Genomic DNA, 12,902 nt, shown 5'->3' with positions numbered 1-12,902 from the left:
ATGTGGTTAAGTGTCTACTCACAAAGAAACTCCATAAGCAAACTTGAGAACAGGTTTTGTTAAGAGAAAGTGGGGCATATCAGCCTTTCCCAAAGTTCCCTTCCATCCTAGATATACCCATATGCCAGGAGCAATCCATACCATCTCCATGACCACTAAGCATTTCGAGGACTGGCAGGCCTTAGGTGCTCTCTCTCTCCCTCCCTGTGGCACATTGACAATTCCAGCCCAAGAGAAGGGGGTGTGGCCTAATTCTGCAGCTGCAGAGAGACCTGGATGGGGGCACCAACAACACACTAGTCAACAGTGATGACATTCTGGAGGGGTACCTGGGTGGCTCAGATGGTTAAGCATCTGCCTTCAGCTCAGGTCATGATCTCCAGATCCTGGGATCGAGCCCCACATCAGGCTCCCAGCTCAGCAGGGAGTCTGCTTCTCCCTCTCTCTCTGCCTCTCCCCTTGCTTGTGTGCACTCTCTCTCTCTCTCTCAAATGAATAAATAAAATCTTAAAAAAAAAAACAGTGATGACATTTTGGAGATCCCTGCTTTAAAGAAATGCATGCAGAGCTGGCTCTGGGTGTAAGAGGATATAGAGACCGACAAATGTGTGACGATATTATATATAATAGAAATATGCAATAATGCAAATATTTTTTTTCTCTCACACCCCAAACTATCGGCCATCTATAAGAAGTTACGTCTTAAAGAACTTTCCTAGAGTTCATAAGCAAGCATTATATTGGATTATATAGAGACCCAGAGACAACAGACTGCTTAGCAGACAGATACAAAAACATGGGCCCGATATAATCTGTTCTTTAAATATTAAAGCATTTCAACAATAAACTAATTTCAACCATGACTTACCATCTTCCCTGATCACAGGGAGCCTTAAAGGATGAATCAAATCAAGTCAACACAAGAACTGCACGGTCCACTTAGAATAATATAAACTCAACAAAACATTTTTAACAAAGGAGCCTGTGCAAGCTGCCTTTCACTATATGAAATTTCAAAGCTATATCTACCACTATTTTTAATGCACAGTATTCTACCTACCAAAAGAACTAGTTTTCAAAATGAATTGACCAAAATATCTCAAAGCCTACACCAAGATATTCAAACTCTCAGCCAGATTCATCAGTTTTCTCATACAAGACTACAAATAACCTCTCAAAAGTGCGTCATTCACATTTCACCTCTGATTCCTTATCAGAAAGGAATTCCTTATTAGAAAGGTCTTACTAGATGTTTTTCAGAAAAACATCGGTGTGCAAAGGGAGCTTCAGTATTTTACAAGTAGCTTGTTTCCCATCGGAATCTGTGACACATTTTCTACATTAACAGTTGCATCATGACTCATCCAGATCTATAGCCAATTTCCTCAAAGAAGAAATTCATATTAGAAGCTATCCCATGTGAAATGTGCAAAATTATGATCTAGAGTTTACAATCCACTGCCACTACCTGAACCAAAACTATTCCAAAAGCAGCCATGAAAACAACTGTCTTCCAGATGAATAGCCCCAGATAGGAAGATCAGATGTTTCACACACCTCTTCTCCACTATGAGTGAGATCAGATCTGTACTATCCAATGGATAGAAGTCACTTTCCCATCAGTTGTAAGGACAATCTCAAAAAAGCTATAAATAGCTAAGTGAAACAATGGGACCAAATCAGTCAAACAATAAATTAAAATATGATCTATAAACTGGCCTTTCCATTTCCCTCCTCACATTTTGAGGATAAACAAAATGCATTTTGGTGTCATATCATTTTCTTTTTTTTTTTTTTTTAAAGATTTTATTTATTTGACAGAGAGAGACACAGCGAGAGAGGGAATACAAGCAGGGGGAGTGGGAGAGGGAGAAGCAGGCTTCCTGCTGAGCAGGGAGCCCGATGCGGGGCTCGATCCCAGGACCCTGGGATCTTGACCTGAGCCTAAGGCAGACGCTTAACGACTGAGCCACCCAGGCGCCCCGGTGTCATATCATTTTCATTTCCATACTGCAGAGCACGCCTCAAATGGAGTGGCCACCTTCCCTCCCAAAACCCTCAAGAGAGAAGCTGGTCAGTTTAACAGGCAGGAACTTAGGCACTCACCTCCCCACTTCTTTAAATGACAGAAACACCCCTCTAGTGTCCAGAAGTGGTAGTCTTAGGATGATACCACTGTCTGTAGTGATAAACGAGGATAATGAAACTACACAAGGTGATCGGTTTCCAAGAAAAGCTCAAAAATGATGTGTCTAGGTGGCCTGCGTAAGTGTGCATGTGTCTATACATATAAATTTCTTTTTCTTTACCTTGTCTCTTCCTCCCCTATGGCATGGAGTTGAAATCAGTGTACTTTTGACTACTTGGGTAAGTGCAAATTCTTTTTTTTTTTTTTTAAATACAAGGCTAGATACCCCCTCTAGCCAGTAAGGACCATTAAACCATTTCAGCCATTTCAGCCCACAGTTAATAAAGTGTTCAAGGAATTCTGCCTAAGTTTAAAAAATAAGGGGTTTTTTTTACTCAAAAAAAGTACATCCCAGAGTCAAAAAAAAAAGGTCTGATTTCAGCAATTAGGACAAGACTTAGCTTTATTGAATATATTGGTCAAAACTAAAGAAAAGTAGGTACTCTCAAATTAAACATAACACATTATAAATCAAAACTCTCTGGGCCTTTTCAGTAAGCTGAAAGGACTCAATATTGTTACTTATATTTTTCTAAGTACATAAAATATTAGAATCTGATTTCCTTATATCATTCCATTGACCTTAACTATTACAATACTCCAACTGAACTCTTGAAAACCTCACCTTGTTTAAAGGTGGTGAATCAAAGCAACCAAAACTGCAGGGGGCAGTATAAGCATGACTTCCAACATAATTCTTAAGATTTAGGAAAACTCTTCCAGCTAGCCTTAGCCATTAAACTATTCACATATTTCAAAAATTCCACATAAAAGTGAATTATTAAAGATAATTAATTGAAATTCTTCTCCAAATTTAACAATGGGGGTGAGAGGGAGAAGTACACTAAACTCACTCAGGTGTATCTCATGCTCCCATTATCTATATAACATAGTCCAGTCAAAAATAATAGAACAAGTTTGTTTAAAAAAGAACTTCATATCCACACTCTTAAAAAACAGAGGTCATCATTCAAAACTATAAAGCTCACTTACTCATGAGTAACTTACTATTCCAGAATGTATTTTTAATCATTTTTAAGCATAAATAAGTAAACTCTTTAAAAGTATGGTTGATTGATCACTGGAGAAAAATGTAATAAAATATTCAACATGATAGAAGTATGACTTGAGAAAATTAAAGTTATTCTAAAATGAAAAGAAAAGAAAAACTTAATTTTACTCAATTTTATATTCATAGTTGCCATTACAGTATTATCTCCCAGCTACTCATTAACCTTCTTTTTCTTTCCCTGGACCGACACTGACTCCATCCATGCACCACCGATAACCTCAGGACATCCTCTTATGCACAAAGGAGAGTAATTTGCAATTAACAATTTAATTAAGTTAGATGAAGCTTTCCTTCTGTGTTTTGAGTAAAGGTAAGATCTGCTGGTAAGTACATCAATCTTCTTTCTTGCAGCACTTTTCTCCTTTCATCCACACTATATAGTTAATCTTTTCCTGGCATTGTAAAAACATGTCATTCATAGTCACCATAAATATTCAGCTCATATATATCACTTCCAAAGCACTTCATAATAGTAATAATGACTAACTTCTCAGGGGTGCTTACCTGTGTTACCCATTGTGTAACACAATGACCTAAGTGCTTGTCATATGTTAAAACCCAATCTTCAGAACTCTATGAAATAGGAATTACCCCCATATTATAAATGAAAAAACTGAGTCAAGGAGAATCTGGGAGGTGCCCAGGGCTAAGGACTGGTAAAGGTGGTGTAAGATGTTATCAGTCACAAACAGGAGGGGACCATATATCCCAAGTCAGATGTCTCAGGAACCAAACTATAAAAGAACTTGTACCCATCATAGATGTTCACCTTCCTCGACTACACTTGGACCCATCTGAAAGCATTAACAGGAGAGATTAAAATCTACAAAGCATGATCTAAAGCATAGCTCCACAACTAAGCAGGGGAATATACAGAAAACACGGCCAGGGCTTCTGGTAAACTCCTGAGCAATTTTCATAGGGAAAAGCAAGGCCTGGCTTGACTGGGTAGGTACCCTGATATGAGAGCCTAAATCAAAGGGCCACAATCCAGTCAACTTGGGAAGACCCACTCCATCCACCTCCCACGTCAAGTCATCACTGGTTTATCTTCGTATCTTGATTCCCCAAGCAGTCTTCTCAACCAGAAAAGTATTTGTTCACTATAATCCTCTAAACAGATTGACACAAATCTATCTTCTCTAAGTTTGAACAACAAAAGTCAGTCTTCTGAAGGCCTCAATAATCTCCAGGACAAATTCATCCTCAAAGTTCCAGTCCCTCAATATAGAGTAAAACAAGTATAGCGACCTTGAGAGCCTCCCCACTGAATTCCTCAATGTCTTCAGTTAACTGGAGACCAACTTTTTTTTTTTTTTTTTAAAGATTTTATTTATTTATTTGACAGAGAGAGACACAGTGAGAGAGGGAACACAAGCAGGGGGAGGGGGAGAGGGAGAAGCAGGCTTCCCGTGGAGCAGGGAGCCCGATGCGGGGCTCGATCCCAGGACCCTGAGATCACGACCTGAGCTGAAGGCAGTCGCTTAACCGACTGAGCCACCCAGGCGCCCAACTGGAGACCAACTTAATAATCACACTGGACAAGACACCCTTCACACAGCATGGCTTCAGGATACAAATCTAATTGATAGGTTTATGAGGAAACTTCCCCTTCTTCTTTAGACACTTCTAGATAGCTATAATTTTTTGTTTCCTAAACAAGAGAACATGCATTACTTTTGGGGAAGGGGAGTTAACTTCAGGAATTTTCCTATTAAACATAAGAAAATTTGGGTATCCAAACACCAGTAACTTTTGTATTCATGAATCTCACAAAAAGGGGTGGGGAAGAGGGATTCAATCAACTTTTATGTTATTCAGAGATGTCCCCAGTGAAAACAACCCAACAATATATCACAGGTTTCTTCATAACTTTGTTAATACAGTTGGGAAATACTGGTCATATAATTGATGATTAACTAACTCAACACTTTCATGTCATTTAAGAATAATGAACATAAACTCACAAATATTTTAAATAAAACAGAAAAGAAATACCTCGAGTTCCACCAGAGCTGCAGTCACTGCATCTGTCGCAAGAGCACCAGCCTGTAGCTTTTCAATTGCCTATGAAACCAAGGGGAGACATTATGCATTGAAAAACCACAACTTCCCAAACATACCCAAAAATTTTCCAAAGCCTTAAAGAAGTGTAGGAGACATTTAGAGTTAGTAAAAATTAATCACTAGTTCCATTCCATACTTCAAGACATAACCTACTTAGATTTAAAACAAGCAAGGGTTTATATTCAGGATAATTTATGATATAGTTCACTTATCATTCAAATTAAGACAATGAATAAAATCTAGCCACTAAATGCAAAGTGCAGGCGATTTAGTAAGTGAAAGGGCTTTATTCATCACAGGGCAATTCAAAATAGCCATAGACATTATGTGAATTCAGTTTGGTTTAAATATCCTGATAATTCAAAGGAGGGTGCTTGTTGTATAAGCACCAGGTGTTGTATGTAAGTGATGAATCACTAAATTCTACACGTGAAACTAATATGGCACTGTATGTTAACTGGAATTTAAATATTTAGAGAAAGAAAAATAAATAAATATCCTCATAATTCATATTTTATATACATAACTGAATCTCAGACTAAGCTAGTAACATCTTCTCCCACTGCTACTACTCTCCACACCCCTAACTATAAAAAACAGTGACTCTCAATCACAGAAATATTTCAAAATCTTTAGATGAACATATACATGTGACTAAAACATTTTTGGTACTACAGTGGTTCCCCCTTATCCACAATTTCAATTACACCCAGTTAACTGCGGTCCAGGAGTAGATGATCCTCTTTCTGACATAATATCAGGTTAACAGTAGCCTAGCACTATGCCCCAATGCCTGTGTCATTCACTCACTTCATCCCACCAGGGAGGCATTTTATCACTTCACATCATCCCAAGAAGAAGAAGAGGTGAGTACTGTACAATAAGATATTTTCACCGAGAAAGGGACCACATACACACAACTTTTATACATACACAGTACAACTGTTTTATTTTATTATTAGTTACTGTTGTTAATCTTTTACTGTGCCTAATTTATAAGGTAGACTTTATCATAGGTATGTATATATAGGAAAAAACATGGTACATATAGGGTTCGGTACAATATGCAGTTTCAGGCATCCACTGGGGGTCTTAGAACATATCCCCCGTGGGTAACAGCAGACTACTGTATGATATATTGAGATAAACAAATCATATTCTTTTGTAATATAAACTATAGAAAGTAAAGGCCCATAAAATCACCTTAACTTCTGGAGTATAAAGGAAAGAGAGAGAAGGAAAACTGATTTCTACATGAACTATTAAAGCTCCAATTTAGTCAACAGAGAAAATGCTCAAAAGCTAAGAGTGGTATTCCTCATTAAACTTTTAAGTTCATTCACTGTGTAAATTGAGGGGGCTGATTATACATTCCAAACGTATTAGGATTCTAGGACTATAGTTATAGAAAACATCTTTTTTCAGACGATGAAAACATCTCAAACTTTGAAAATTAAGATAAAAAATATGAAATAGTTTAGAGAACTTTTAGCTTTATTATAAATTTCAAAAACAAAAAAATCCCTATAACAAAATATTCTTATTTATTTATGTGATTTCATTCGTAAGAAAAAGCTTGGATCTCTAATAAAGTATAATCTTTCTTTTAAATGGTATTTAAATGAAAAGAGCTGGAAGAGACCCATATTTACTCAGTATATAATATCCATTAACATTATATTTGCATAAAAAGTAATGGAAGCTTTGCCAAAAAGAGTATATAGTCAAGATCAAAATAAAAACAAACAATATTTCTTCTGAGTCCATTCCTGCCTCCACATTGAGTTTTCAACAATTTAGCAAAACCTCAAAAACCAAAGAGGAAAAAAAGCACAACTGAGAACAAGGGCAAAGCTAAACTCAGGAATGACAATGAATTTGCTATGATACAAACTACATAATGAAAAACAGAAGGAAAAAGGACAGGATAATCTCCCCAAGAAAAGCAGCCATTTTAATTTTTTATTATTTATTTTCTTCTCTTCGTAGAAAGACACATTGGCTGCCTTTTAACTGTTTTCCCTACTCCTTCAATGGAGCTCAATGCCTTTACAAAGATTAAAAGATATATGATTAGGTGCCCACAATTCCAAAAATACAGACTTTAATCTGGGAAAGGAAGGGCAAAATCTAAGCATCATTTGGAGAATAAAAAACACAAAACAAAACAAAACAGAGACCCCACAAATATGAGCACAATAATTTCATGGTCCAAACTAAAGACTACCTTAGAAGTCAAACCTTAAAATTTTGAATTTCAAGGTAAAGCTGCTTGCTGGCCAAAACAAATGTTTCCATCAGACACACTCTGTTCATACCTTCTGACAAGCTCGTTTGCATACATGTTTATATTCCTTGGCTTTGGATTCGGAATGATAACCTGCACCTGTAGTGGAAAAAACAACCAGTTGTTAGTTATCATTAAAATATCAGAGATCTTACTTAGATTATATAAATAGGTCATACAAACTGATGCTCTCCTGGTGACAATAAAGCTATTGTCCTGTATGTATGGAGTTTTCAAATTCTAATAGCTTCCTTCTCTACCATAAGCCTTTTTAATGCCATGTCTTACCTCCTTTTTCAAAGGCTATTTTCCTGCCAGAGGCACTAGAAATAGCTCATATTCCCTAACAAGCTCCATCAAGACCATCTTCTTTTGAAAACCTCTCTCCAAAGTCAGGAGTTTTTTTGGTCTAGAGTTGATAACCCAGGAGGTGTCAAGGACAGAGTCCCTTCATGTTCCTTTCTGTTGACCTTCAGAAAGCCCCTTCCATTTGGCAAATTACTGTTCAGAATCCTGAATTCTTAAGAGTAACTTCGGAAAACTATGTAGTTTCTAAATAACATTTGAGGTTGAGGAGTATTACATCCCACCTCTCCACAACCACCAAGTACCACCGCTCCCATGCACACTTTTTACATCCTGTCACCGTCATAATATAACTCATGGTGTCTCTGAAACCTCAGTGACAGCATATTGTAGTCTGCCTATTAGAAATCCCAGTGGTACCCATCTCTTAAACACCCAGCAACTTCCTCAAGAGAATCGCTCTGAAATTTGTTTCCCTAAGAGGATTAATACTTGCTTAGGGATTTGAGAATAATCTAAATAAGAAAGAAACCAAGACAAGGGTCCTTAAAGTGTCTTATTGATTAGGCTTCTAAACAAAGTTCTTTAACTGAGCTCTGAATCACCCCCTCATCCAGCCACCAAGTTCCCATAGGGGCCTAACAGAAGGAAGGTTAAGAACTGCATTTCTAAGCCTCAGGGCTCCTCAAGTGGGTCTACAGACTCTGACACAAACTTACCCCAACTTTCCTCAGACCAGAGAAAGAAATGGCTCATGAATCTATCAATCAGGGACCCAGGAGAGCAGAAAAGATGCCAAACCAATAGGAATCCATAATCACCCCAATTCTAATCCTATTTCTCAGGAGAACTCTGAAACTTCATAGAGCCTGAACCAGTATTTAACAGGCCTCTCTTCATGGTTCTCTAACACGTCTGTCATCTTAGATCTGGGGGCCCCAATCTTTCAGCAGTATTTCCCAAATCATGGGACACTACTGCAAAATATATAACTTTAGTGTATGGATAACAGTTTTAATAGGATTTAACATATAAATCCTTCTGTTTTGAATAAGGGAAAAGTCTCAGCATGTCCACAGTACATCTTTCATACCTGGTTAACACTTCGTAATTTATCTAACAAAGGAAAGGTAGCCTCAGAATCTAAGCCACTGACATACAACAGGATTCAGCTAAGATTTAATTACACTGTTTTGGTTGCACTGTGTTTAAAGTTATTTCCTCCTCATGCAAGTGATACTGACATTTCATTTAAGGTAAGTTTCATCTTTCAAGTTTTAAGTAAAAAGTGTTCAGCTTTTTAATATTAGGTAAATAGTATAAGTAGTATACAGATCAAGGAAAAATCAAGAATCTAAGATTCAAATGACTAACATTTGGGCAAGTCTCCTCTAGTTAAAAAAAAAAAGTTTAAAATCTCTACAATGGATAAGGAACTGAAATTTTGTCCCTTAAATGTGCAAGATATATATTTCTGCATAATCAGTCTATCTGACCTTCTAGTAACTTAGGAGAGGGTCACCTTAACCCACATAATTTCCTGCCATGACCCAGATTTTGTCCTATTACTGCTGGCCCCCAGCAGCAACTTCATCTAAGAGTCATTCCCATCTAGTGAGTGTCTGAAAGAAGAGGGATCCCATCATGATAGTCATAGAAAGCAATGTTTTCCAACTAATCAAAAGCTCTATGTTGTTGCATGTTACAAATTTGGAACCTTTCTTGTACATTTGTCACACACTCATTCTGAATGAAATAACTCACTGGGTACCATGAAAGATGCACCAACATGGTGTAGTAGAAGGCAGGCGTTCTGGTTCCAAGTCTAAATCTAACTGGGTTATTTCTAAAATTTACCTCATTTCTTTGCAAAATCTTTTGAAAGAAAAGCAAATTGAACCTGGGTTTTCCGATTCTCCTGGATTCGATTCTGTAAGACTTCCCAAGTTATCTAGTCCAGATATAGCCAAAGGTTAATGATCAGGCACAACACCAGTTTGACTAGAAGAAACAATTCTACTCCTTACCCCATAGGAAAGTTAATCTTGATTCCACCCTGCTTGCCTATCTGAGGAAAGTTAAAAGGAGATCCAGCCATTCCTTCTCCCTTCACAGAAGTCATGAATTTTAGATAAATACAAGCAAATAAAAATGACTTAAAAAAGAAAAAAAAAAGGGGCGCCTGGGTGGCTCAGTCGGTTAGGTGACTGCCTTCGGCTCAGGTCATGATCCTGGAGTCCCGAGATCGAGTCCCGCATCGGGCTCCCTGCTCGACGGGGAGTCTGCTTCTCCCTCTGACCCTCCCCCGTCTCATGTGCTCTCTCTCTCAAATAAATAAATAAAATCTTTAAAAAAAAAAAAAAGCCTGCTGGGCAGACCTGAACAGAACTGCACTACTCTGAAACACAAACTCTTCAATGATCAGGGACCCAGGGGTTGAACTTCACTGCATCTGTTCTCCAGGTCCTCTGTATTGTCAAAAGCACTACACTGGGACTATGAGCCCACTTACGGGTGTCTCAACCTGGCTGTAGCACAAACTAGCCATGGGGCTAAAGCTACTTAATCTCTCTTCCTCACTTGTAACATTAAGAAGGCAAATTAGTTCTATGGCTGTGTAATTATATGCTAAAATGGCCATAGTTGGGGCGCCTGGGTGGCTCAGTCAGTTAAGCACCCAACTCTTGATTTTAGCTGTGATCATGACCTCAGGGTTGTGGGATGGAGCTCTACATTGGGCTCCGTGCTCAGCATGGAATATGCTTGAGATTCTCTCCCTCCCTCTCCCTCCTCTTCTGCTCTTCCCCCCACTCTGTCTCTCTCTGAAAATAAATAAATTAATTAACTAATTAATTAAATAGCCATAGTCAAACATGGGGTCAATAAAATTTTTCAGCAGCATCGTTTTTAAAAACACAAACCAGAGTTTAAGAAATTACTTTGTCTGATTTTAACACTACCTAACTGCATCTATTATATGGGGTAAAAGTAAATAATGGGAGTAGAGAAGTGAAGAAAACATAGGAAGAGCTGTCATTATAAGTACAAGCAGGAAGCAGGAGAGACCTATATTGAAGTCAATCTCTTTGGTTCCAACTCCTCTCTGGCAGTTTGCCTCCCCCAGATGTGAAATTCAATTCTCAGTGTACTTCAAGGCAAGAAAAAAAAAATCAGAATTATTTTCATCTTCCAACTCGCCCACTGAGAGCTTACCTGCATGTACCAACACAAAGCCCCCTCGCTTCTCCTTATGGGACTGCTTTGTTTCCAACTCTTTGACTGTTATTTTAACAGCCGAAACCTGAGATGATCTGGAAGGCAGCCCTTCTCCAGAACTCATCCCCTTCTCCATGGTCATTCTCCGAGATTACCATCTTCTATTGGGAAAAGTGCATACTTCCATCCAAAAGTAACTGCAGGAGAGGAATTGCCCTAAAGAAAAACAGGCAAAGATGGTATATATTTCTTGCACTAACACACATAACTTATACAAATTTGTGCAAAGATAACTTTCCAAAAACCTAATTTTAAAGTTATTTAACCGAGTAATACAAAGAATACGAAAAGGTTAGAACTGAAATCTCTATCCACAGACAGTACTTGCTTAAAATCATATAAACAAAAGAACTACTGTAAAAAGACTTCATACTGAGTCCAAAGATATTCTATCTTTCATTGTATTTACACTGAAGAAAACCTCAATATAACTTCAATATCACTTTCTACTCCCTTTAATCCAAATGCTAATAATCTCTGGGACATTCTAGAATCACAGGTGATGCTGATAATATCACCAAGCCTTGATGTAAAGCTGAGATTGCAGCTTACTTTTTTCCCCCAGTTTTATTGTGATATAATGAACATATAACATTATGTAAGTTTAAGGTATTCAAAACGATTGACACACACACACCATAAAATGATTATCACAGTAAGACACCGAGATTCACACTGGTAGGTAAAATCTAGACCTTATTCTAAACTGAGAAGTAGGGAGGGACGCAAGTCTTTCTTTGCCAATATAAAACATAAATAGTCACATAAAAAGTGACTTAGCTGCCTAATCCAAAAAAGTGGTGTTACTCAAAGTGTGGTCTGCAGACCAGGGCTTGTTACCAGTCTGCAAGAGACTTATTTTATTAATATATTAATTGCTTTCTATACACAGTTTCAACAATGTGTATACTTCTAATTTTTTCTATTTCCTTTTTTTAATTATATTTTTGAAGCAACTATACCTATTAAATGTAATAAAATTGAGCTTTTATTTTTATCTTGCTTATTCTTTTTTTATTTAAATTCAATTAATTAACATATAATGTATTATTTGTTCCAGGGGTACTGGTCTGTGATTCATCAGTCTTATATAATACCCAGTGCTCATTACAACATATACCCTCCCCCGTATCCATCACCTCTCAACCCCATCCCCCGACCCTCCCTCTCCTCCAGCAACCCTCAGTTTGTTTCCGAAGATTAAGAGTCTCTGATGGTTTGTCTCCCTCTCTGGTTTCGTCTTGTTTCATTTTTTTCTTCTCTTCCCCTATGATCTTCTGCCTTGTTTCTTAAATTCCACATATGAGTGAGATCATATGAGAATTGTCTTTGTCTATTTCACTTAGCATAATACCCTCTAGTTCCATCCACATCATTGCAAATAACAAGATTTCAAATTTTTGATGGCTGCATAATATTCCATTATTTTTATCTTTCATATTTCAGTTTTGTTTGGAGCTTGTTTTGGGGGGTTTAGTTTTGGTTCTTTTGCATTTTGTAAAATGGTCAACAATGGATTGAAAATTTTTTAAAATTGGTCCTTTACACCAGAGATGGTCTGAGAAGCACTGCAATATGGCATTTTAACTTCTTTTAATTCTTGGTTAAAAAGAGTCCATTGAATTTTTATTATATAACACTTCATTTAAAGGACAAATAATTTTAAATCAAAAAATATATATGCTCTTGTATTAAAATGTTAACAT

The 12,902-nt window shown here is 37.3% G+C and overlaps 1 protein-coding gene across 2 annotated transcripts in view; it reads right to left on the bottom strand.

Annotated features, from left to right (window-relative positions):
• TASP1 (taspase 1) overlaps positions 1 to 11,341 on the bottom strand; it is a 294,371-nt gene extending 283,030 nt beyond the window's left edge. For both annotated transcript variants that reach the window (XM_021700673.1, XM_044918611.1), the window contains exons 1-3: positions 11,134 to 11,341; positions 7,646 to 7,713; positions 5,259 to 5,327 (exon numbers count right to left, since the gene is read on the bottom strand). In XM_021700673.1, the coding sequence (XP_021556348.1) occupies positions 5,259 to 5,327; positions 7,646 to 7,713; positions 11,134 to 11,278 (282 nt within the window). In that variant the 5' untranslated portion in view covers positions 11,279 to 11,341. The remainder of the gene's footprint in view (positions 1 to 5,258; positions 5,328 to 7,645; positions 7,714 to 11,133) is intronic.
• Positions 11,342 to 12,902: the final 1,561 nt, after the last annotated feature.

The sequence above is a fragment of the Neomonachus schauinslandi genome, chromosome 10 (assembly GCF_002201575.2).
Source record: "Neomonachus schauinslandi chromosome 10, ASM220157v2, whole genome shotgun sequence".
NCBI classification, from domain to species: domain Eukaryota; kingdom Metazoa; phylum Chordata; class Mammalia; order Carnivora; family Phocidae; genus Neomonachus; species Neomonachus schauinslandi.
Note: the sequence above shows the minus strand (reverse complement) of the source record. Positions and strands in the feature narration are given on the sequence as shown.